The sequence below is a fragment of the Danio rerio genome, chromosome 2 (genome assembly GCF_049306965.1).
Source record: "Danio rerio strain Tuebingen ecotype United States chromosome 2, GRCz12tu, whole genome shotgun sequence".
In the NCBI taxonomy this organism is placed as follows: Eukaryota; Metazoa; Chordata; class Actinopteri; order Cypriniformes; family Danionidae; genus Danio; species Danio rerio.
The window spans coordinates 34480704-34508383 of NC_133177.1; the positions used below are offsets into that span (position 1 = coordinate 34480704).

General features: G+C 33.2%; 2 protein-coding genes across 8 annotated transcripts in view; one reads left to right on the forward strand and one right to left on the reverse strand.

The window, feature by feature from the left end:
• The first annotated feature begins 402 nt into the window (after positions 1–402).
• si:ch211-106h4.4 overlaps positions 403–27680 on the forward strand; it is a 92817-nt gene continuing 65539 nt past the window's right edge. For 2 of the 6 annotated variants that reach the window (XM_068214122.2, XM_068214123.2), the window contains exons 1-4: positions 403–456; positions 8902–8964; positions 15135–15228; positions 20302–20438. The gene's annotated coding sequence lies outside the window, so the exon portion shown is untranslated. Of the gene's footprint in view, positions 697–8901; positions 8965–14703; positions 14888–15134; positions 15229–20301; positions 20439–27680 lie in introns of all 6 variants that reach the window. The other 4 variants (XM_073926981.1, XM_073926969.1, XM_073926972.1 and 1 more) reach the window with 4 other exon arrangements.
• Positions 1901–27167, reverse strand: mrc1b (mannose receptor, C type 1b). Of its 2 annotated transcripts, none has more exons than NM_001423726.1 (31): positions 26993–27167; positions 26427–26810; positions 23555–23731; positions 23249–23401; positions 21392–21505; positions 21031–21168; positions 20226–20405; positions 19962–20119; positions 17808–17924; positions 17162–17277; positions 15637–15785; positions 15329–15528; positions 15120–15241; positions 13515–13587; positions 13272–13425; positions 13147–13182; positions 12873–13039; positions 12695–12756; positions 12515–12615; positions 11770–11912; positions 10941–11043; positions 9560–9699; positions 9433–9474; positions 9234–9333; positions 8905–9134; positions 7899–8064; positions 7130–7285; positions 6931–7044; positions 6619–6804; positions 4282–4314; positions 1901–4084 (listed from the first exon to the last, which is right to left on the reverse strand). In NM_001423726.1, exons 1-31 carry the CDS (start codon positions 27054–27056, stop codon positions 3882–3884), a joined length of 4281 nt encoding a protein of 1426 aa, NP_001410655.1. In that variant the 5' UTR covers positions 27057–27167; the 3' UTR covers positions 1901–3881. The 2 variants fall into 2 exon arrangements, with proteins under 2 accessions (NP_001410655.1, XP_068080433.1); XM_068224332.1 differs by having other exon boundaries at positions 2069–4084; positions 20226–20402; positions 26993–27142.

Genomic DNA, 27680 nt, shown 5'->3' on the forward strand with positions numbered 1-27680 from the left:
TACTGGGGTAAAATAAATGTTCATATTTTAAAGACATGGCGGGGAAAGTTATGCTTCATGTACATTCAGAGACCCACTTTATATCGGATATCACTGAGCCAGTGAAGATTGTTTTTTTTAAAAAAGAAAACAGACCTTAAACGAGCCAATTTTGTAACGGCATACAGTTAACCGGAAGCGTTTGACCAAGGTTACTGAAAAAAAATAAAAGTCCTTCCGCATACTGTGTCTTTAAAGTTTTAGAATTTAAAATGTCTTAATCTAAAAACAGTTTATATTTAGGCCAACACGACTTGTTGTGGAATGTAGGCCTACATATTTATGATCTAATAATAATGCAGCTGGACTTCGTCTCTGTAGATCCACATCTGCTTTCCTCTTTAGCTCCGCCCACCGAGTTGCGCTTTCACAGGTAACGTTAGCGATGCAAACGCAGGTCTACGCAGAAATCAAAAGGTAAACGTTGTTCAGTGCCACAACATGTTCTTTTGTCTCCATACGAATACCAGTACAGCTGTAGGAAAGTGTGGATGACCTTTAATGAAACTAATATCCGCATCGCACTCAGTAGGCTATGTCCTTTTATCCTGAAATTGTTTACAAACTAGGCACAATTCGTCGCTGGATTTTCAGAAAGACTGACAGTTGGATGATTATGTGCAGGTTATATTGGACCTAATGTCACACCACAAAGATGTGAGCACAGCTGTTTTGTGTGTTTTTAGTATTGCTTTGTCTTTTACAGATGTAAGTTATACGTGTCAAACGATCTAATATTGTAACCTAAATCACAGGAGTCCATTTATTAAGGAAGCCCGCCAAACATACACGCTAAATTTTACTTAGATGAGCACAAAGCTCTTCTATTTAGGCTACTTTACCTTTTAAAAAAGTTTCTAAATGGGTTCATCTGTTAGCCAGTTACAGCAGTAGAATCAAAATAGCTGGAACAAAAAGCCTGCTGCTTCTAAATTATTTTTTGTATAGACATGTTGATAATGCGCCTAGTATTAAATTAATAGGGCAGTTCATGACCCCTTTAAATGTTATAATTTACTCAAAGTCTGTTTATAACCTACCACTAGCTGGGCATTATATGAAACCCTAATGAAATGAAATATATATTTTTAATATGAAGCATCTGCCAGTTGGGGGCGGCAAACCATTAGTCGTAGATTTAATTCATAAAAAAAAACAGCTCTTATGAAATTCAAAATGTTATTTGCAGACATGTTATTGGAAAAATAACTCTCTTGCTTGTTTATTGAATAAATAGATCCCAATTTAAGGCATTAAAACAGCAACTAATGCAGACATTTTTTCTTCAGTTTTGAGACATTGTTGAAATTTAAAGGCCACATTTGCTTTTCCTCAAAGAAAATCTCATGAGCTTCACATGTAAAACAAACATGGCTTTTTAAAATTGAAAACATCTCATTTTGATGTGACATCTCTCCGTTATGGATGTGACAGATGTGAAATTGCCACTTGTGTGACTTTGGTAAATCAAATAGAATAGTTTGAAAACATTGACAAATACGTTTTTGAGTATTTCTAAACTTCTGTAAGATACTTGCTTACACAAAAAACTTAGAAGTGTTTTTTTCATGGCAAGGTTGACGGTTGCATTGAATATCTTTTAATTATTTACCAATAGCATCCAATGAATCAGAAGTTTTACACATTCAGAAAAATAAGGTTGATACTATTGTATTGATTCTCCAATTTTAGCCTAAAACACTAAGAATAAAAAATGCAGTTTTATTGAACTGACGTGTGTGTGTGCATATATGCACATTTTAAATCTGGCAGCAACCATGGTTCAACCAATGATTTGAGTTTTGGGGCAGGACTATTTACAGTATTTATTTATTTTATTTTTGCAATTTCATTTGCTGATAAAGAGCATTTACAAACTTTTCCGCCTACTTCATTGTCCATAATGTGACACATTTCAGATGGACACAGAAAAAGTGTTAAGAGTAAAAACAAAAGCGTGATTTTTATTTGCACATTTTAGGAGCAATGTAAAGGTCTACATGCTTTTGTAGATTGAGACAGACAGCACTTAAGATATTCAATTTCCTGTTTATTAATAAACAATCATTTGTGTCAATACAAAGACCACAATCATGTAAATCAACTCTCGAGCCATATTATGTGTACTTTGCTCATGCAAAGTTATTGCAAATGAACACTGTTGATGTTTTAGGTTCTGTATTTCCATATTAATAATATATACAACGTGATCATTTTTAGCCAACCATATGCATGTATTTATGATTTTCAGAATGTTTATTGAAATATGTACAATCCTGTATGTATGATTTTTTTTTTTTACTTTTATCTTCATAAAGTTAAAAGACACACAAATATACTGACAAAAATAGGTACAATACTTGTTTCATTACAACAGCATGGTAAATGTTTTGTTTTCACTTTTGTTGAAACTGTTAATCAGAAGATGGCAATATCATATCCTCAATGCATCTGAAACAATATCTTTTATTTACATTTGATACCTGTATGTTTCCTGAGTACTCTATGCATTAGTTTGTGGCAACACTATAGCTTGAAAATTGTTTCTATGCATTTGTATATACCTCATAAATGCCTTTGTAGATATTGGATTAATGAATCAGTACAGATACTGCTGCACTGTAATATAGATGTTCTTTCTGTATTCAGTTGATCTGACTGTATATTGTTGTTATTGAAATGCTCTCCTAAACCAATAATGCACACATCACATTTATCAGTTGGTGATTTTCGGAATCGTTCCCACACAAAATCCCCTATTCTGTATTCATTATGGATTAGTCATAGAATATGAATATATAAAGAACTTTTGGAGTGTTCATTTACAGTATAAATATAACATTTGCACAAGTCTCTCCAAATGCTAACTCTGTCAGCTTTCAAGTGTCAGCTGACCTTACATCCACAATTTTTTGGCACAAAAAAAGTTGACATTGTTTCCTTCCTTAAAACTTTTTGCATTGTGAGTGTTAATCCAGTCAATGCAAATATACCATAGTGTAAAAACTGAAGGTTATTAGAGACATTTATTTTTGAACTTTAACATTTAATAACAAAGTCTGATGTTCAAAAGCTTTTGGAGAAAATAATTAAAACCAGCAATTGTAGTATGATATGATTAGTCAGTTGCACCATTGTGTAGTCAGATTTTATTATTATTTATTTGATCATAATGACTTTTAAACTAATTAAAGGGGATCCATTATGCAAAAATCACCTTTATAAGGGGTTTAAACAGTTGTGTGGCGACTGTGTGAATATAACCCGTTTCTAATGGTGAAAAATAACTTTAATTTTTCTAATCACACTTCAAAAAGTTCTACACAAATACTTTGATTGACATTCTCCCTTTGTACATGAAGTGGAAAGCCCCGCCTATTAATGATGATGTCTCCCTCATTAGCGTAAGAAGTTAGTCCTGTTTTTGAATCTGCCACTATGCTGACACGAAGGCATTTGTAGCTCTGCACTCTTTTGAAAAGAGGGCTAGGAGCACAATCTCATTTCAATTTAAAGCAACAGTCACCAAAATAGCACAGTTAGGATCAAAGCCTAGAAGGGGCAGTAATAAATCATTATTGGTGAGGTATTTTGGGTAAAACTTCACATACACGCTCTAGAGACATCAGAGACTTATTTTAAATCTTGTAAAGAGGGGCATAATAGGTCCCTCTTTAAATGACAACTGATTTATATGGCTACGTTCCTTTTCTAACCAAATCAATTATTTATTTGGCAAGTAGCCATGTAAAAGAAGTAGGGAGCCGATATCACAAAATAAACTTGATGATCCCTGCCATTGTTTATTTTATGATACTGGCCAGATGACTACATGTACAGGTCTATTCTGCAACCTCAAGCAATGATTTGTTATCTTTATCTGAATAAGCAGACTCTGCGTTATTATACATGGGATTTTCAAATGTAGGCAGGAAGCGATGTTGTGACCTTCTGTAGTAAACATAGGCTAGAGCTCCAAGTATGGCAATCACTGCAATAGTCAAGAATACAGCCAATCCAGTTTTAACCCTATGAGGTTTAATATCTGTGGAAAAAAAATGAAAGATGAAATTAATTAGAGAAAGAAATCTAGTGTAAAAACTGCAATACAATCATCACTGCAGCTTTATCATAATACTTAAGTTGTTATAAGTCTTAGATACAGTGCGGTGGAAGCGTATCAGATTTTTCAAATGTATTTGATCAACCCAAATAAAAGTTAGAAATAAATAATCATGTTACCTTGATGTGGGGACTTAATAGTTGGGCTCATCACTGTGGGAAATAGAAAGAAAAATTAGGCTTTTTATAAGAAACAGGTTGTGTATGATTATACAAAGCATAACCTTGGAAGTATAGATAAAAGATCCTTGTATTTGTGAATTTAGAATTTTTGCAGTTGCAAGATATTAAATCAGAAATTTAAACGTGGAACTTCAAAACGTATTGTCAATTGTAGCACAGCCTATTCATTTGTATATACAATATGTGAAATAATATTGTCATTTTAGCTATGAACTCATAATCAGTAAAAAAAGGTTACCATTTCTGTCAGTTGTGAGATGTGTACCAAGAAGAATATAGGACTATAAAATATAAATGTAATGAAAACAATTATAATTTTATATTTTTATAAAAAATATAATTACTTATGATTTGTGTCCTCTCCAAATTACAATTTTATCTCTCAGATAAAAAAGCAGCATCATGAGATATACAGGAGTCAACATTTGAAGTGGATAAGAAAAGTTTTTCAAAACTTTTCCTGAAACGAGAATGTATGTTGTTCAATAGTTTTAGGACAACCTTGATTTAACTGAAGTTTATTTATAAACTAATTTCGAGAGGATCACATACTTATGATTGCTTGCAGCTGGCCCCAAATCATTCAATTTATGATTCACCAATCAGATGATTCCTAAGCCACTATAAATACCATTAGTTCCATATAACAGCCATCTTTGTTATGAAGAATCTCCACTTCTATGGAACAAAATCAATGGCAAAAGTATTGAAGTAAAAAGCTTGTTGAATAGAACAAATTAAAAAATATTTCACCGATTTAACAAGTTCTTGCATTATAATGACTTGAATTTCAGGGTTTGTATTTTGACGTCCTGAAATTTAACATATCTGGTTATTTAAGCTGTGAATATTTTAACAAAAATATTTCAAACACGTGTTCGTACTTGTGATTCAATAATTCATATTCAATTTCCAGATTTCACTTACAAAATATTCAATACCCTTTTAAAATATAACATATAATATTCAAGTCTTTTTTCAGCTCATTTTATTTCAGTTCAAATATTCACTTCCATAAATTCATTGGCTCAAATTCGACTGTTGAAATGTAACATTACAAATTGCATTCAAAAAAAGATTTTTCCTGCTTTGTTTAAACTGCTTATTTAAAAATCTGTTTTATGTTTAATCCACTTAAATTTGTAAAAACAATGAAGTTCCTGTAATTGATCTGACAACATGAAGGAATTGTGTATAACTCAGCATTTTTTACACTGTGTATACTGAATTGGGAGGGGGAGAGAATGTAGGTCACTTATTATTATTATTATTATTATTATTATTATTATTATTATTATTATTATATTGTGTGTTCTGTGTTTACTACACTAACTAAGCTTTTTCATTTAAAGAGGATATTAAAATTTTCTACCACTACTGGCAAGACTACAATATACATTTGAGCATTTGTTATATAAGGGAGTCATACAAACAAAATGTCATATTTACTGAACCTGCATTTTTCACAGCATACTTATATTTTAAATGTATTATAGGTTATATTTAATTGCCATGTTTCCTTTTTAATAGAAAACATATATTGGCTTAAAAACATTAAATAAACCATTATTTACAAATATACTTATAATGAAAAGTAATAATGAAATAATTTAATGAAAAGAAATAATGTAATGAAAACTGAAAAGACAAATTCACCCCATAAGGACAGTCTTTTATTTAGTCTTTTATTTAGTCTTTTATGTTACTTGAAAGTCACTTCAAAGATTTAACTTACTGTAGTTTTTCAAACATTAGTTACTGACTGTACAGTGCTCGGCATAAATGGGGTGTCCATTTTGATAATGAATATTTGTTTTATCCATTTCTCAGTGAATATAGGCAATGTATTTTGGTGCATTTAAACAAAAAACATTTATTAAACAGATATATTTATTAAAATTAAATTTTAGTCACCAAATATATTTAAAAAATTAAAAGATAATACAATAAATTCAAGAAAAATCAAAATGAGATATTTTTGCTTCTCTTGATTTTTTTTTCCTCTTTTTTTTTAATTTGTAATATTTTTCTATAACATAAATTAAGGTGTACTAGATTTTGGATCGTAAGTAATGTTTTCAGATAAACTCCAGATTTGGCTTTAGTACTGATTAATCTAATGTATATGCACAAATATAATATTGCATAGCTTCCTATTAAAAATATGAATTTAAAAGATAGATGTATGAGGGGTGTACTTATATATGCTGAGCACTGTATGAGACCACCACTTCTAGTATATGAAAGATGCTGGAGTTAAAATGCATACTGTACCTTTGGCGGTTTTGCAGATGAACGGTAAAACTGTGTAATCACAGTGGCGTTTTTTCCAATTTTTAGACGTGGCAGAGATAAATGCGCAGTCAGGATTATAAGAAAATTCTTCATAGTCACCATCGGTCTCAGTTAGTGCCCAGTTAGTGTAATCTACCACACTGTTGTCTGCCCATAACCAGTGTCCTGTGTAGTTAAATAACCAGGGTGAGTTCAGATGTTACAAAGCTTTAAAAATTAACCAATTATTAGTGTGAAAAAAAAATCCGTATGCAAGTAGCAATATTTGATGAATATTACATTGTTATCTACCTTTATGGTTGTGTAACAATCCAATCCAAAATTCTTTATAACTTTCAAGGAGCAAGAGGTTGCTTTCTATAAACTTCTCCTCCGCTTCATCTCTGATGCTGGCAAGAGAAGCTCCTGATGAGGGGGAAAAAAACATTACAGATTTGTTCTTTGCATCTGTTGGTGCAATCTGCTTTTAAAATCAACTAATTGTCCTTACCCCATGTCATACAAAGTCTTGCTGCTCTGCTCCATGATTTCATTTCTGTCACAAAAGCATAGCAGCTGTCTCTGAAAGGTATCCACCTCAGGGGACTGTAATTTTCTTGCTTTGGACAGTGTCCGGGCTGCTGTGCTGGAAGGGTTGGCGGAATGTCTGTGGGGAGGGTCATGTGAATTCTATTATTTGTAATATAATTATATATTGTTATTATACATTATCTGATAAAGCTGATGAAAATGGTAAGCAATGGACTACTGTAATAGTTTTCACCAATTTCACCTTTTCTCTAAGTACTTATTTACCTACAAAATCTGAACACTGCATGAAGTCAGGTTTACAATTTTCTTTTTATAATTCAGAAAAATTTACGAATCGTACCAGAAAAATATTACTTTCTTGAATAAGAAAGTTATCCATTTGTATTTACAGTAGATATCTTAGGCTGGCATATTTTTGTTCAGCTTAAAAGGTCCCCAATATGTATGTTTAAAGCAAAGAAAGGCATCGTTCAGAGTGTGTTCATACACAATTGACACAATTTGTTTTGCCTGGTATGTTTGGTACTGACCAAAACAGCATAATAAGACACAGCTGGTGCTGGTTTTCTTAGCCTTTACATTGTCAGTATTTAATGATTTACAAGATACATTTAAATATATTTTACATTTAACGATACAAAAAATTATATATTTTTTGCAAATATGGGTTGACTTCCTTTCTTTGTGACAAGATGTGAAACTCACTCTCAGTTTGTAACTTATCTTACCCGTTGTTTGCTCACAGACACTGTAGAAGGTTTCATTGCATAGAGACGTTTTCCATTCTCCATTTATTTTCATGTGTGCACAAGGTTTGTTGGGCCTAGGTTCAGCTATCGCCCATTTCTCCATGGTCATTGGCCATTTATTCACCCACAGAAAATATCCATTTGACTGTGAATTAATGAAAATATTTAATGTGTAGGTTATGATTAGTCATCAGTATAGCTCAGGTAAAAAATTTAGAGAAAACCTCAATAAGAACATGTTTTCAGTATAAAAAAACGGGTCCCACTTTATATGAAATGTCCTTAACTAATATGTACTTACATCAAAAAATAAATACAATGTACTTGATGTGTTCATAATATATTACAAAACACTTCTGATGCTCTTGAGGTGGCATAAAGGTAGGGTTAGGGACAGGTTTTGTGATCTGGGCAGGTTTAAGGGTGGGATAAGGTGTAAAAGATTGACCACCAGTGTAATTACAAATGTAATTACAGAAATTAATTACAAATGCAAGTATTTCATCAAGCATAAGTACAATGCAAAACATGTATTTACACAACAAGTACATTGTATTGAATTATTAATTTCAGTGTAAGTACATGTTACACTGAAAAAAAGTGTTGCATGCAGAACTGTTGCAAACAATTTATTTGTGTTGAATTTAAACAAACAAATTAAGTTTAATAATGTTCAACTAAATTTGTTTGTTTAAATTCAGCCCAAATAAATTGTTTACAATCACTTAACATAAAAAAATTGAGTAAATCCAAGGAGTCATCTTTGATAAATTTTTTTCAGTGTAGTTAAGGCCACTTAATATAAAGTGGGATCTGAATATTTGATAACCTTAGTAATCATTAACTTAGATTGTGTGGCCTGTGCATTCTACCAAACATCTCCTTTTGTGTTCTACAGTTTAAAGTTTCTCAAGAGGGTGACCTTTCTTTTTTTAGAAGAATTATTCCTATAAACTGATTTACTCCATTTTCTTTATTGCAGTACCTGTTCACTGTTGAGACCAATCCACATAGGCTGCTTGAGTCTGAAGACCTGCAACTCAATGTAAGCTTGTGATATCAAGTCCCGAATACTGGCCAGATGACCCCCTTCTGCCTTACAGCGACGATTTGCCTCAATCCACGTTAGGTTTTCTTGAATCACTTTGAAAGATGAATTTCCAAGCTTGACAAAGGTTTTAGGAATCTCAGTTGGCACTGAGGGGATACCTGGATCTGAACATGTAAAAGAAAAAGTGATTTTAGCATGATAAGATGAATGTTAAAAGTCTGCAAGAGATTTCTCTACAAGACTGCAGGTTTAGCCAAACTTACCAACATCACGACTGCAAATGAAGCCATTAGTAGAATTACAGTCGTCTGCCACCCACTTGCTAAAGTGAGATCCTGAACTCCTGCCCATAAAAACACATTCCTGTTTAGGAAAAACAAAAACAAAAAACAATATAAGACTTTATTGCAAAAAAGCCCCAAAACAATTGTTTTTAGACAAATCATCAGTTTTTCACAGTACCGGCTCGTCCGAAAAGTATTTTGTCCAGTAGTATGAACGTGACTGTAAGAAAAAGTAATTATGTTCAGTCTACAAGTTAAATTCATTAAGCTGAAAATGTTCAAAAATGATAAAAATATGCCCATACTAAGGAATGAGGTTCCCCTTCAGCCCACTCTGTGAATGAAACTTTACTCCCATCTGTCCACTTGAACCTTCCATTTGCCAGATTGCTGAATCCAATCCAAAAGTTAGTGGATTTATCTCGAATCATTGTGCTTAAAAATGCTGCAAAAGATGGATGAATATAATGAAAGGTAAAACAAATCTAAGGAAAAGAGGGGGGAGGAAGTGACTAAAAACCAGGGTTAATTATTAGACTAATCCTGGGTATTCATAACCCTTGGTTAATTTCCTTATTTGCATATTTGTTGTGTTTTCTTATACAGTTCAGCAATTTGCGTCCTTATATATTTCCAGCTGTACTATTAAAGGGAAATTTCACCAAGAAAATTCTGTCACCATTTATTCATCCTCCCCTTGTTCCAAACGTGTTTCAGTTTCTTTTTGCTGTTGAACAGTAAAGGAGGTGTTTTGAAGAATGTTGGTAAAATGATAGCCGTTAAACTCCATAGTATCTTTTTCATTCTGGATGTAAATTCCAACTGGTTTCCAACATTTTTTTTTCTGTTTCTTTTGTGTTCAACAGAGAAAAGAAAGTTGAACCACTTAATAATAATTTTAAGTGAACTTTCCCTTTAAGTTGTATCCTGGCTTATCAGGCTAAATATAATGTAAATCATCTTTATAATTCTGTTTCAACTTTCACAAGAAAGAGTTTACTCTAGAAAATATTAAAAATAATAAACAATTTTCTCATGCAGGAAATGGCATATTAACACATCTCATTTATTTTGATGGATACTGCAAAATGGATTGCAAGGCTGTTATAGGATTATTTATGAAAGGCACTTGTAATCCTAGCTCATTATGCTTTCCTAAATGATATAGGCACAGACATTCCCTGTCCCAAGCTCAGTCTCTTCGGTATGGTTCGTTTGTTGGTTAATGACAACCAAAGGGGAATATTAATAACAGAACTGTGATTGGTCATATCACTTGTCTTACTGCATATGCAGCATTCAATCAGATATTTGACCTTTTTCCTTACAAACAAACACTGATACATACAATATTTGGTGATCTTGTGACTATATAATATATGAATGTGAAGCAAATTACTTGCTAAACATCTAACCTTTGTAATACAGCATTGTTTTACACCTATACGATTTTAGGCACTGCACTGGGGAGCAGGTTTTCACAACCTCTTGGGTTCTAAGTTTGCTTCTAAAATTCAATCTTTTCTTTGAGTTTTAGAATCTTAAATTCAAAAAAAAAAATTGTCATAGTGTCACATTTTCAATCTCAATAAACTGAATCCTAATATTATTTAGTAAATCGACACATTGACCTTGCTTTGGGCTGTAATGAAATGTCATCGAATTGAACAAAGACAAAACTCTTACTTTGCTGGAATTTGCTCATAATAGCTGTCAGATCTCCACCATGTTCTCTGCAGTATTCTCTTGCTTCGCTCCATTTTTTCATTTCCCCCCTCACATTGTAGCACTGTAACAAGTTATATAAAGATTACTATTGCTTTTCTAAAACAATAGTGATAAAACACTAGACAAACACTGCATCTGTTATAGCAGTCAACAACAGAGCTTATTTGAATTTTGTCATGAAACATTTATTTGATGGAGCTTCAGTGCTCAACACATACAAGTAGACGCCTCACAAATCTATTTTAAATTCATATTTTCAATAGGAAGCTATACAGTATTATATTTGTGCATATACATTAAATAAGTCAGTACTGAAGCCAAATCTGGAAGTTATCTAATAAAATAACTTACAATAATGGTCCAAAAACTAGCACACCCAAATTTATATGTTATAGAAAAATAATAAATACAAATTCAAAAAAGAGGAAAAATCAAGAGAAGCAAAACTATTGAAAAATAAAGTTTTTAAATTTTGTAGGTTGTAATTTATTTTGCAACATTTTACTCAGTATCTTTCAATTTCTAAATATGTTTGGTGATTAAAATATTATTTTAATAAATATATCTGTTTAATAAATCTGTTTTGTTTAAATATTCACTGAGAAATGAATAAAAATATTCTTCTTCAAAATGGGTCTACTTAAATATGCTGAGCACTGTATAAATCATATCCATCCCTCTAAACCTTTAATGAGACTGAAGAGAGCAAACCTAAAAACAACTGCACGTGTTAAGTTGCTTGTATTAGTATTTTTACGTTCTTGTTTTTAAAAATGTGTATAATTACCTTTCCCTCGAACTGTGTCCACTCAGGCGCACAGCCTCCTTTTGGTGGCTGTGTAGGGGCCACAGTAGCATTAACTGGGGGAGCCTCACTTCGCTTGCAAAAATAATTATATTCATCACCACAGTTGACGGTTTCCCAGAGTCCTGCAACAGTCAAATTGTTCTCATGACTTTTTGTATATTTAACAAATAAACAAATCTCCTGCACCATGAGTGATTTGTACGTTGTACACATCAAAAAAAAAAATTCTCAGCATTTTTCCACATCACAAACAAATTAATAAAACATGCTGCATTTTCTCACAACACAAAAACTATGGAACACGACGAAAATATTTCAAGGGGACCCAAAATGTGATGGATGCCGCTGTGCCATGATTGTGCTCAGTGAAGTTGATCTTTGTAAGGTGAGTTTTTTTTTTTTTTTGATAATTTTAATATACCGATACCCATGTATTTATGATAATAACCATAACTTGAATAGCCAGGTCTGTCACATTTTAGGGTTCCCTTAAAACATTTCCGTTGTGTTGTGAGAAAATGCAGCGTGTTTTTGTAAAATGTTTGCATTATGAGAAAATGCAGTGCTTTTTATTAATTTGCGTTATTAAAGTGCATGTTTTCTTAAATTGCACCACGTTGGCCTCTCTGTCACCGTAGATTTGACCATACACAACAGCTTAAAACAGTCCTCCAAACCAAATACATTTTTAGTTTTCATTTCTAATCTCTTAGATCAGACATACCTTGAGATATGGTCATCTTTGCGCACCTTTCCTCACTGTTTTTAAAGGCAGGTTGATTTGCTTCCCAAGCTTGAAACACAACAGGAGACCCATCCATCCACCTTTATATATATAAAAAAAAAATGTATTTGTCCTTCAAAAAAAGAACACATAGGTGCTGTTTGCCTTCATTAAACTTACTGGAAAGATCCATCCAGATCAACCGTCAAGCCAATGAGAAAATCGTTGTACAACTCTTTAGACTGCAACACACAGAAAAAACAAAAACACTGCAGTGAGACATGTTTCTGAAAAGTCAGTAAATAGCATGCATATAGGATCTATTCAATATAGTATTGCGTAATGTGCTCTGCATTACCTTATGCCAGAGGAACAGTCGCTCCTCCTCATCGTTGATGACTACAAGATCGCCATGATTTCTTTTACAGAACGCCCGTGCTTCATGCATAGACATCGCTGAGTACTCGGACCCATAATACTGGCTACCTCTGAATTCAATCCAGCCATCCTCTGTTACATTATAAACTTAAACATAAAAGAAAAAACTCAGTTTTAAAGCTACCTTGTAAAAATAAAATAATTAAAAAAAAAAAGTTAAATCCAGATCATGCTGAAGAAAGTGGAATGCTTACCTGGTTCTGTAATATTCACCTCAACTGGAGTCTTTCCTAAAGAGAGGGCGTAGTTGGTTTATTATCATGTATTAAACAAAAATGAAAAAAATTTAGTTTGAAGACTGAGACCTTTCTCCATTTACCTTTGTGGATCTGACAGTACCAGTCCTTCTTGTCTTTACAGTTCACGTCATTCCACATCCCATCATCGTCCCACAGCGACACTCTCATTTCAACACAATTTTCCATGTTGTTTAGGTTGTTTGGTTCATCGCTGGCCCAGCTTTGATAGGACGACTAAAAGAAAGTATATTTTGAAAATGTGATTATGCTATTTAAAAAAAAAAACTTAATGAATTTGATTGTTTTCTTTATTGTGAACTCACCGAAGAGCCGTCACTCCAAACGTAACCCACAGAGGGATCATACATTCTGTAACCAATCCAAGATGGATACCCTCTACAAAAAAAAAACCTTTTTAAAAAACTTTTGTATTCATCTGTTTCTGTCCTGAGATTTTTCTTCAAATCCACCATATACTGTACATGACCTTCAGTGGTGCAAAGTAATGGCAGTTAATATAAAACACAAAAAGTTAGTCTCTCTCTAATAACTGCATTAACAGTGTCTTAAGCCTGAAATTGCAGGTTTGGGGTCAAATAATAAAAAGTTAGACCTATAAACAATGTTTTATGGGAAAATAATCTGACAAATGTCTTAAAATAAATCCTCTGAAAAGTGTCTTTGAATGTGGTTGGAGAATAAGCAGAATAACTGTTAAAAGGCTTTGTAAGTTAAGATTTTGATAAAATTTTCAGTAAATACGAACAATATATGTATATATACACTCCCTGACAAAAGTTATGTCGTCTATCCAAGTTTTAGAAACAACAAATAATAACTTGACTTCTAGTTGATCATAAGGCATCAGAAGTGGCTTAAATGAAAGGCAAAGGTCTCTAGATTGTGCTTATTTTACCAGAACAAAATATGATCATGCCTTGATGATCTTTAATGCTTTAATTAGGACTGTAAGGTCTGACTTTGCTTAGACAAAAGTCTTGTCACTTAACAGAAATAATGTACAGTATAGAATATAAATTCTTGGTGCAGTGGAAAAGAATTAATATTGTGTATGACTCCCTTGAGCTTGGAGAACTGCATCCATACATTTCTGCACTTACTTAAATAACTTATTACAAAAGTCATCTGGAATGGCAAAGTAAGCGTTCTTGCAGGACTCATAGTGTTCATCAAAATTCTTTGGATTCATCTTCAATGCCTCCTCCATCTTACCCCAGACATGCTCAATAATGTTGATCTCTGGTGATTGGGCTGGCCAATCCTGGAGCACCTTGACCTTCTTTGCCTTCAGGAACTTTGATGTGGAGGCTGAAGTATGAGAAGGAGTGCTACCCTGCTGATGAATTTGCCCTCTCCTTTGGTTTGTAATGTAATGGGCAGCACAAATGTCTTGATACCTCAGGCTGTTTATGTTCCCATCCACTCTGCAGATCTCTCGCATGCCCTCTTACTGAACGTAACCTCAAATATTTCCTTCACCAAACTTGACAGATTTCTGTGAGAATCCTGGGTCTAAGCGGGTTCCAATAGGTCTTCTGCAGTATTTGTGATGAGAATGCAGTTCAACAGATGATCCATTGGAAAAAATCTACCTTCTGCCACTTCTTGATCAACTAGAAGTCAATTTATTATTTGTTGCTCTTACAACCGAGATCGACGACAAGACTTTTGTCAGGTAGTGTATGAATACAATATATACTGCTGGATTTGAACAAATAATATTTTTATTCATCAACGCATGTGATCACCCAATATATGGATGATAAGTATAATAATACATTTAATTCAAATAGGGTATTGCAAATAAAAAAAAATATAAAATCCAACAAATGTAAGAAAAATAAATATGGTTCAGAAATTCATTAGCTGGGTATTTTTCATTATGCAAAAGGAGTAATCTGTATTACCCTCCTTGTTTCCAGGGAATATCAGATTCATGATGGATGCTCAGGAGGTCACCACCGAGTTCTCTGCAGTAGTCCAGGGCTTGATCCCATGTTTTCATTTGCAGTGAAGGTACATTGAAATGCTGCAAAAAAAGGGAAGGGAGTTGTCATGAAAAGTTCTATGATGTTTTATGTGTTAAAGTAACAAATTTATCTCAAATCCATTTTACCTTGACACAGAGGTCTCTTGTCCCAATTGAAGTCCATTCTGTGGGACAGTCCAGGGAAGGGGTGGTTGGCGGGGCTGCGGTTGTTACTAGAGCATCAGCTCTTTGCTTGCAGATGTATTTTTCCTTATTTGAACAGCTAAGCACATCCCAAAGCCCAGCAACTATTCCAGTCGTCATTGCAACACAGCCTTGTTTTCTTCCTAAAAGTGTTTTTTTATATAGTAAAATTTGACAATGTAAAATTCCATCTTCCATTAATTTATAAGAATCCTCTTCAATCTATTGTCATAATGTTTTTAACATAATACCTGGCATCCCAGAGTTGAAGTGAGTGAATGGGACTTGCTTAGTGTTGGTCCACTCAAAAGTGTGTACGTCCTTCTGATTAGACAGTCCAATCCAGAAGTACTTCTCTGGTCGTGCTCCTACTAGATTAACCAGGAATGCATTTTCTACTCTAATGGTTGCAAATGAAAAGATTATGTATTAGAAAAATTGTTTTATTACTAAATTTGATATAGGTTTTGCTTACACTTCATTTTGATGGTTCTGTGTTTTGACTTTGCAAATATACAAACTACAAAGGTAATTACAAAGCTAATTGTAGCAACTAGTAATTCTATTTGGAGGACCATCAAGTGTTGGCAGATATTGTGAAGACCATTTACTAATGCTCTAATGACAGATAGTTTAGACACTGTGTTATGAATAATTTTGGTCTGTTATATCACAAGAGGAAGACATATTTCCATTAACACCTGATATTTTAATCCATGTCTTGTCCACTTTTAACCACTTTCTTGATTTTTTTGAGGGAAGGGCCTATGGGCTTTTTTTTTTTAGAAACCAATATTGATGATTACTTATTAAAAACAGGGTGGAAATGAGCAGCATGTCTTTTGAATAATCCAATAATTTATCAGACCAAAAAAAAAAAATTATATATATATATAAAATCAGACTTGATTATCATCTTGATAATATCAGACTTGAGTCTAATATGTACAAAATGTCAGATGTATGTCGGGAAAACAACTGATTAGTTTGGGCTAAAACATCTTGGACAGTAAAAGAAACAGACTGTACTTGTAGTGAGACAATATTTTTCTGAAGCAGCAAAGTGTAAAATGTACATATAACAATATCACTAGTTTTATTTAGATTTCCATATGTCAATTAAAGTGTAAAAGTTGAATGGTAAATGGGTCCAATTCATGTTCAGTAATACTGTATGCAATTGACCAATTAATTGATCAGTATTGGTATTTCGCTCATTTTTTTTGTTAAAATCATTCTCAAAAAGTCCTATCAATCCTGCATCCCTACTTTCATGCAGTTGAATGCTAATGAAGACGACAGAAAATGATATTAAGAGCAGCAGTTTTTATTTCTACTCTGATAACCACAAAACTACACTGAACTGAACTGAGTGTTCGTGTTAGAACCTGTGCCGGACCGGCTGGGATTATTTCACCTTAAATTTCACCTTTAAGACAAACTTACAATTTCAGACAGAAAAGTCTAAATCCCTTGTGGCTAGTGTGCTAAAACAACACACCCCAATGAAGTGTAAGTATTAAGTCAGTAGGGAGTAATTGGTCCTCTGTGCTTATTTAAATGCATTAAAGTACATTAACATTTACACTATGAAAACAATCTAGTTGTATTTTCTTATTTTAATACCAGGCATATACAGCTGTGGTTTCAATTTAGTTACAATTTAGTTCAAAAGAGACCATCAAAATTAAGTGTCAGCAAAGGTTTTAGTGAGTGTGATATAAATTCAGTATCAGATGTATGACTGAATGCCTGCAAGTGAACAAATGATCTGACCTGGATGAAACATCTACAAGTCGAGACTCTGCTTTTTCACACGTCTGTTTTGCCTCTTCGAAGGTCTTTGTCTCGGATCCTGCCATGTAACAATAGTACCCATACCTGATCCAGCCCTTTTAATAAAAGATAGTAAATACAGAATATTTAATCGCCTGATGTAAAAAAAAAAAAAAAAAAAAAAAAAAGAAAACTAAATGAAAGACTTTATTGACCCTTCCGCAGGAGTGTGATTGACAGTTGATCTAACACCGATGTTGCAGACATTTTGTCCAGTAGAATTAATATTGTTGAAGTAAAATGAAAAATTGTGAAATTTCCAAATTTACCCCAGACTGACTGGGTAATATGCAAACATTTTCTATGGTTAAAAGAAAAGCCACCTATAAGTCTGCTTTTAAAATTAAAAGCTCTTAAACTGTTACAGTATCTTATGATTTATTTACTATAACTTCACTTTTGAAGTCATTTTACATCCTGAACATATCATTTGTATGGATATTTCAGTCCTTTTTCAACATGTCAATTTTCCTTGACTAATTGACAGTGGAGGTGACATGGCTGGTAGACACCTAGCAAAAAGTGCAAATTTGCAGAGAGTTTAATGTACAAATTTGGACCATTTTCTTAATGTACAATTACATACCTTTTTGCATCCTGGATTTGTGACAACCGTGTCATTATTTGAGGCTTTAGTGCTGGTCTTTCTCTTACAGATGAAGCCATATTTTTTTTCACAAACATCATCAGCCCACTTTCCCTCCTAAACAAGAGACCATCATTATGTTTGTTTCATGCCTGTAGTAAAAACTATACAACTGCAACTTAAAGGAATAGTTCACCCCCAAAAAAATTATTCTGCCATCATTTATCAAATTTTCACTTGTTCCTAAACTATTTGAGTTTCCTTTTTATATAAGGGAAAATATTGCTAACTGCTTGTACACAGTGAGTTACTATAAGAGTCAACCAGCATTCTTCAGTTTTGGTCCAACCGTTTTGAATTGTTTTCCAGTGCTTATGGAACCAATATCCAACCTGACTACAATTTGGCTACTTTTGGATATTGTAAAATATTGGACACCTTTTCGTTAACTCTACAGCAAGCCTTGATGGTTGGCATTATTACAGCTTAAATGGTGATCTTACTTAATTGGAAATCTCCAAAAGCTCCCTATTCTAAGAAATGGTTGAACGAGTTGCTTTTGCCTTGGAACCACTATGTCTTGAAACTTTACAGAAAAAAACTGAAACCACATGGGGACCTTAAAACCAGCTTCAGTCATGTTTATGCTGTGAAACACTATCAAAATGTGCACTGTTAATCATATTAGACTTTTGTTTTCAATATAACGATTTTAAAACTTTTAATTTAGGAAGTTGTTGGCTCTGCATAGGGTATGATTAATTAGAAATCGAGTGTACATAGTTTAACGTTAATAAATGCAGTCTTGAATTCACAAACAGTCTGCAAGAACCAGAGAACAGATGTAACACAGTGATCAAAAGTAGTATTTAGTCACGCTCATGTAAAAGTAATATTTAGCTCGTTTAGTTTTGCCTTCATTCATTTTTGATTTTAGTCTTAACATAAAGCCCGAGTCTTCTATGTTTTTTAAACATAATAGTTTAACTAATTTCTTATAACTACTTTTTTGTCTTTGCCATGGTGACAGTCAGTGCATATTATTTTACTAGTTATGCTGCAAGATAGTTGTATACAGACAAAGTCCCTTTAAGTATTGTACAGTGTTTGATTCAGATTAAAGTGTAATTTAAAGACTTATGTTGGGAAAGTTGGAATAATTAATCAGGTTGTCGTATAACTGGTTTGTTGTGTAGACAATCAAAAAATGCACAGAAATTATTTCTTAAGTAGGCTAATAATACTGACCTTAAATAGTTTTTTTAAAAATTTTTTTAATTAAAAGCTGATTTTATTCAAGAAATAAACTATGAGAAATAAGACTTGTTATGACGCCAGAAGAATTTTTGTTTTATTGGAAATACTGTAAAAAATTACTTGGTTTGTTAAAGATCACTTGGAAAATTAATTAAATAATTAATTCATTAATTGGAAAACATTATTTAAAATTAACGAGAGAGCAAAAAATGACTTCAACTGTACCTGTTAAAGTTTACAGGTGCAAAATGTACATATACATATACAATACAAAGTTACTTGTCAAATAAATTAACATGGAAGAAAATTTTAATTTAAAAGACTGCAGTGATTCATGAAAAAAAATGACTTTGAATAATTGTTTAAGTAGTTTGTGATGTATGTTAAAGTGTGCCCCCTAAAAGTAGAAGTGACCCCTGCTCTAGTCAAACACCACCCCTGCTTAATACTCCTGGGATTTTAGCATTTTAAGTTTGTAAATCTTCAACTTTATCTCTAACCTATATATTTATAACACTGGTTTAGTAAAAATGTAAGTATTGCCATCTCTTGTTTATATGTTTATGCTACTGTACATATGTTAAGTGTATGTTTATACAGTATATATATATATATATTTGGTAACAATCCCTCCTTTTTATGGGGTGGGGGGGTTATAATGTACTATTTTTCTTATTATTATTGGTATTTTACTGTTTTGTTAAATATTTAATAAATGTTAACTAAAACAAGATATTACAAAAAAACAGCATTCTTCAAAATATCTTCTTTTGTGTTCAACTGAAGAAAGAAACTCATACGTTTAGAAACCACATGAGTGAGAGTAAATGATGATGAGATAATTTTAATTTTTGGGTAAACTATCCCTTTAAGATGACTTCCCAAATAATGTCTTACCTCCCCTCTCATTAACACGCAGTCTTCCGCATGCTGAGCACTGTGAGTCGGCTCGCCAACCTCCCATGAGGCAAACGGGACGCTAGACTGGTCACTCCATTCAAACAACATCTGTGTTTTACGGTCATTGAAACCAATCCACAGCTGATCAGTCTTTGCTGAGAACAGTGATGTAGATGATTGACCAATAGCCCTCATGTTTATCTTTCTACAACTGCATTGTCATCTATGTATTTCAGCTAAAAGCGAATCATCAAAACTTACAGTATCCAAGCTGTGTGATGGCAAAGCTTTGCTCTTCTGTGCTGAGAATACTTAGCAGGTCTCCTCCTTCCCGCAGACAGATGTCCCGTGCCTCCAGCCATGTTTGCTTAGTGCGGTGTAGAAGATAACAGTTGCCAGAATGTGGAATCCAGGGGCTTTGGCAAAATCCAGTCGTCACTTCTATCCAAAAAGACAAACACGTCACCAACATTGGTAATGCTTCCATTATTCTTTACAGCAGAAATGTATTCACGCTTGAGTCCATCCCGAGAAATGCTATTATTCTTATCAAACTTGTATTGTGTATTGTGTACTTTTGAGGTAATGTCTTAGAGGTCTGAGGAGGTTCTCGAGGTTATCTGTGAGTTGATTTAGCACACAATTTAACAGACTGATTCAGAAACCTACGTTTTAAAAAAAAACAATTCACTAAAAGAGCCAACCTATAAAAGTCATTTATAAAAATCACACAATACAAATCAAGCTACAGAATATTTTTTTTATTATTATTATTAACCAATATCGATCACTTATTAAAAACAGGACGGAAATGAGCTGCATGTCTTTTGAGTAGTCCTATGATTTTCTCAGAGCAAAATTAAAATGAAATAAAAATAAATAAATAAGCACAAAATATCAGACTTTTCTACATCGGACAATCTTTTTTTTATATTTATATATTTGTATGATCTTTGTATGCCCCTATTGACAGTTAGTGGTGTTATTTGAAGAAAAATCATACAACTTTGTACAGATGACAGTGAATTGCTGCTGTATGGATTAGAAAAGAGGATGGGAAGTCTACCTGGTGGAACAGTAGGAACAGAATGACCTCGTTGGCAGATGTATCCACGTTTTTCAGAGCAAGCATCATTTGACCATTCTGAATTATAGCCATTTTTCAAGACGCCACAATTGTAGCCTGGTTGTGAGCTTGGGAATCCTTCAACAAAAACAAAAATGGTCATGATTAATATGCTCTGATTTTGTAGGGTTGTTATATGATGTGATTATGACTGTCTTTTATTCATGCTACGTTTACATTTCTTTTCTTTTTTTTGTGTGTGAATCAAGCAAGTGTTGTTGGCATTATGCTCTTTTACCACATGAATTTAATAAATTCTTTGTACAACAACAACAACAACAAAAAAAAAAAACAGTCTTACCACTGAGCCATTTCAAATAGCGTAAAGGCTGTCCATTGCTCCACTGCCATCCACTGGACACATCTAACTTGTTCAGTCCTATCCATAGTGAGCCTTGTGACTTCTGAAACATTCCTAAATGACAAGCAGAATACGATTGTGTAAGGTTTTTGCATTTTGGGTATTTTAAGATATCCATTAGTAGTAGTAAATGAAATTGAGCACATTTCTACACCTGTAAGAGTTCACTTCAAAAATGTGTTAACTCTTTCAGCCTCGTTCCAAACTTATAGGACTTTTGTTTATCTTCAGAACACAAATTAAGATATTTTTTATAAATCCTAGGGATTTCTATCTCATTGATAGTCTGTTCATCAAAAATGCAACGAGTTAAATGTATAAGAGAGACCCTTGAGGTAATCTGTGAGTTAATGTACACTGTAAAAAATGCTGGGCTCCACACAATCGATTTGTGTTGGGAATTAAGATAGAATTAATATAGCTAATTAGTTTTTACAAATTTAAGTCGATTGAACATAAAACATTTAAATTGTTCCAAAAATCTCCCAAGAGTTGAGTTGTTTCAGCTCATTTTAAATACAAGCTTGAAGTAGTAGCAAACATATTTTATTTGAGTGTAGTAAAGAATTCATCAGACTGACTCAGACACAAATTTTTTTAATAAATCGGATGGACTTCTATCTTTTCATTGAAAGTCTGTTCATCACAAATATCTATATCCAAAAACATTCATAAATAGACTGTGAAAAATCTATTGATCAAGTTGTTTAATCTTAGTTTTCTAAACAATTCGTTGAAAACGTTTCGATGAAGAGGTTTCAGGGTTGCATATGTGTTTCTTTTATGGAATTAAAACAGCTTGAGGGTGAGCAAATAATTTTCAGATGAAATTTCAAGGAAAATATTTATTCCTTGAAGCACGTTTGGTGTCTATTTCAAAGTTAAACTATACCTTGAAGTACTGTAAAATATTATTTAACTACATGTGCATACTGTATGGTTAGGTTTAGGATTTGCAATTATGAAGTTAGTGTAATTAAGTGTAATTTACTGTTGGTGTTATTATAATTGCGCATGGATTATGTGTAACAGCATCCTGTAAGGACACAACTAAACATTTAACACATGTAGAACTTTTCCATTGAACAATTTATACTTTTTTTTTCAAATATTCACAAAATCTTACTGGATGGTTTTATATGTAGAGAAAAAAAATATGTAATGTTCGCTATTATATCTTTATTCTATCATTTAGGACAGGGGTTCCCAAACTTTTTAGCCCGCGACCCCCAAAATGACAATGCCAGTGGCTCGTGACCCTCAATATTCTCTGAGGTGGTGGTTATAAATACAGAAACCTTGTATGCAATGATGCGCACAAACACACCAGTAGACCTAAGTCTATTCTTTGTTTTTTTTTATGTATGTCAGTGCTGTAAATGGGCTAGAAAGTTTAACCTGGTGTTACAAAATCAGCTGCATTTGACAGTATTGCTGTGTCTTTAGTATAATGTAATTACCAGAGAAGTCGCAATCCAATAGAACTAGTAACTATAAGCTACTATAGTAACTATACAGTTTATAGTAACTATAAACGACTATTTTTTTCTCTTCAGTAGGTTATTGATAAAATACTGTAAGTCTTAAGGTTTAATAAAAATTAATTGATTTTTGAAAACCACCAGGCGACCCCCCTTCATTGTCCCGCGACCCCTCGGGGGGTCCCGACCCCCACTTTGAGAACCTCTGATTTAGGAAGTGTTGACTTTTCATGTTCATTTGATAACTAATAGATTGGCACTGCAAAACACTGTGGAACATTTATTTTTAAGAGAATATTTTGATAATTGCGCATACCTGCTATGAAGGATTGTTCGTGAGGTTCAGATATGCTCAGCAATTCAGCGCCTTGCTGCTGACAGCTCTTTCTAGCCTGGTACCATGTCAGAGTTGACCTATCATTCAGCTGGTAGTAGACGTTTGTTAGAGGATGTTTTGTCCAGTATTTACCTGCAAAAACATAACTACACATCAGTGTGTGCAAGCCGGTGTTTTATGACCAGAATAGATTATAAGTATTAGTTCAGTCTGTTGTGATGGTCACATTATTAGTCTAAGTCCAGGTAACACTTGAAACATTAAATGCAAGAGAAGGAAACCTACTATCACGTGTTGGACAGTATCCCCACTGCTCATATAAACTGTAGTCAGTCTTGGTTGCGCACCACAGACGCTGGTCCGGTTCATCAACTGTGGTACAATCTGCATACCACTTTTTCTCATACAAAAAAGGAAACTTGCATGTCTGCCCAAATCCATTTCCATCAATGCTGTAGATTTCTGTGAAGGAAAAGTTAACTGCTTTCATTTCTTGCTTCTTTTTTCATTTATCATTGCTAAATGCCAAAAATATTAACCCTTGTGCAATCTCACACACATTTTAGCAATTTTTCCATTTCATTTTATTTTTGTGATCATTTTGGCTGTGTTAAAGGTGTCGTGTGTAAGTTCACTCTTCTAAATCATAAAAGTACCATAATTTGCTTGCAGATATTTAAGAAACATGGTAAATGAACATGCATGTTTATCTAAAAAACAATGCCAAATGCCAATGGTTTTGGTTTTGGTTTATGGTTTCAGTATCCATGTTTAACCACAAATAGTTTAGGTCCCACTTTATTTTGATGGTCGTTTTGTTGAATTTAAGTTACATTGCATCTACATGCCAACTAATTCTCATTAGATTATAATTAGAGTGTTTGGTTTGGGGTTAGTGTAAGTTGACATGTACTTGCTAAGTTTCTTATAGTATAATATTAAGCAGACAATCTACTAATACTCAATTGGACAATCAAAATATAGTGTTTCCATAGTTTAATCCAAGTTTATATGATTTTATATTCATATAAATAATGTTCATCTTAATGATAAAAAGGTCAACACCAATAGTTTGATCACTACAGCTAGTGTAAAACTCATTTTCCACTGCAGTCGATAACAGATGAAGGATAATATAGTTCCAGTATCATCTTAACCGTAGACCAATGTTGTAGGACTAATATAGGTCTAATGCAGACAAATTAGGAACCAGCTTAGTAATTGAAATTTTTAAGATTTCTGACAGACGTGTGTTGTTTATTTCAACAGTAGTTTTGGAAACAAAGCCATTGTGACATCATAACCTCCTTGAAAAAAGAACTCCGTCATGTTTATAAATGTGACATAGTTCCTAATGTGAATCCAATATTTGTAAAATTCATTATATAAACAAATGGAAAATTGCTTTTTAAATATATTATAATCATCATATTTTTAAACAGGACTGAATATTTTGGGAATGAAATCTTGAATATGAATTATTGAATTTATAAGTTTGAAAACTTGTTTAAATTATTTTTAAGTTGCAATATTCACAGCTTAAATAAACAGCTATGGACTCAAAAATACAAATCCTGACAATTCAAGTCATTAAAATGCAAGCACTTGCTATTTTTCCAGTACTTTTGGCATTGATTTTGTTCCATATTATTCTCTTAAACAAAACATTTGGTAATTGTTTGCTTCACATGTCAATCAGACAGGATCTTGATAGACAGCCATTGAAAGCTGAGATCAATGATGCCACAACTGAACAGTCAGTATAAACAACGACTGATGACATGCAGTGATTTGTTTTTCCTAAATTAATTTTACTGTGCATGGGGTCTTTTACTTTGTTCCAGTTGTATAAACACAGACAATATGTAGACTGTCGCTGCATCTGAATATATAATAGACAAAAAAAAAAAAAACTGTGAACAAAGTAATGTGCATGAGTTCATAGCATTCATGAAACAAAATAAAAGAAAATTCCCAAATGATTTTTATCTGATGGGCACTATATTGTCTCATGAGTGAGGATTTGTAAACGACAGTGATGTAACTGGTGTCACGGGTCACACATAATAGTGACATCAAGAACTAGTCTGAGCAATTTGCAGTTAAGAATAATTGGTTCTACTTTACTAAATGACACAAAAGTTTATTTATGTAAGTGAGATTAGCAAAATAAGGAAAACTGTGACATGTCATAATTAAAAATCTTCATATGGTGCACTACAAAAATAACAGGAGCTGTAGAAGCTGCTGCAGCAAAATCCAGGCTTGCATGAACCCTGTTGAAAGCAGAAACTACAGGCTGTCTTTGAGGCTGGAGGTGAAAGCATTGATAATTTAAATGTTTTCCTCCTAACAGTTATTTTTGATTGATTTTAATCTGTTAATTAATCATGATAAAAATATACATTTGTTCAGACATCGTTTACTGCAAAGAACTGTTCTTGTCTTATTTTATTACCATTTTCAAAATGGAATAACAGAAAAAGGGCTGTTGAACTATTAGGAAAAAATAATTCAATGAACCAGATGGAATTATTCCTCTTTACTGTGGTTACCACACCTAAAAGCATTGTTCAAATGTTGGATTTCAAGACATTTGTCTGGTTTTTGTCCTCAAAAATGGACTGTGTGTAAGACTACTTTCTAATCTCAAACAATGCTTTAGTTTTGTTTAGATTTTTGACTGTTGTTGGCTGTGAAGTCATTTAAAATGTCTGAAATCATTCAACTGCAAGTCTCTTTGGACAAACGCATCTGCAAAATGACTAAATGTGAACATAACATAGTGATATGGAACTTGAAACTACTTTCACTAGCTGTGTGGTTCCCTGGAAATAATCTAACACCATCAGCCATTAAGAATCAAGCAATGTTTTGTCATGAAATGTTTTGAATTATGAATTATAATTAATATTCCAAATTATTTATTGGTTTGACCGTGTATAATATGTAGAAAGCCCATTTATTGTATTTTTAGTTGTTCAGAAGTGAGTAAAATGGCACTTAGGCGAAAAGTATTCTATTAGCGACAATGCACACTTAAAGCAAGCCTGACTAATGGAAACAAATAAAGGGATGCAGCTAATCTAAATAACTGGCAAATGACTGCGGTATCCATTTAGGACTCAAAATTTGATACAAACAGTAAGGCACATACCTTCATAAGGCCGAGAGCAAATGCTGTCCTGTGTGCCATGAATTGTCCATTTGCTTCTGATTCCAGTCTTATTAGAAATCTCAGGTAAACCCCTAAAATCTACAGCCAGGAACAGAGTCTCATTCTTTAGTCCAAGCAATGTGTTCCCATGGCATTCCCACTTCTGCAGAGCATTGTCATCGTTGCACTTTAAGGGCTGCAGAGTTTTGCCCACCGTTTTACTTCCCACTCCAAGACACGTCTTTGTGAAAGTGTTCAAAATGCGGTTACTTGAAGTCCAGCGGAACTTTTGTTGGGCACTGTGTGGGTCACAGGTGACAAGCCTGTTCAAAGTGCTAGTCAAGCATTTATTAGAGTCCACATTGTATAATAAAAAGCTGTCTCCTGCAAAAGAAATAAAGAATAATGATAGGTTGCAGTAGCTATTCAGATTCTATTCAGCACAGTTATAAAAGGGAAACAAACTGTTAAAATATGCAGCAATTCATGCTGTTTGCAGTGGCAAAAATGAAAATATTATTATTGTCATAGGGTTTTAAGCTTAAATAAAGTAAAAGAAAACACACCTGATTGTGCAAAGCAGTTTGACAGCTCCAATACAAGCAAAACGACCACGGTAATTATTTTCATCTTGATTCTAAATGTAATCCTAAATGCAAAGTGCTGCTCTTTTATGCATTATCCTCTGCCTTTTGGCTGAGCTTCTGCAGACTCATGTTTGCTCATGCTACCCTGCTCCTTAAATGGGTCCGAATTACATCCTGTCACATGTCTGCTTCATCAGAACTGTTGAAACACAAATGTCGCAGGGCTTCTTCGGAAAAGGCGATGGAGCTTTCTCAATTATTAAAATAATTTGTCAGCATAATTCTGCAAGTTCTCGCTTGGAGGTTAGTTTTGCTGGTGGTTATTTGAGGAACATATTCTAGATCCTTTAGATGCTTTACAGTAATAATTCGTCACAGAATATTATGCGCTCTAGAAACCAACGCTTCCAAGAAAAAACATGTTTGCTTTTTTATTTAAAATTGCCTTTATCCAGAGTTATTTACAAATTAGGATAAAAGAAGCGCCATATTATTATTATTATTTTTTTCATTTGGGTCTCCAAAGAGCCTTACAGATCTCAAATTAATATGTTTTCCGGAGTGTGAAGTATATTTTATATGCTGAATAATCCATTTCATAATTAAGATTCTATGATTGTCAAAGATTCCATCAATGCCAGTAAAGTACCGTTATTTTCAAGAGTGT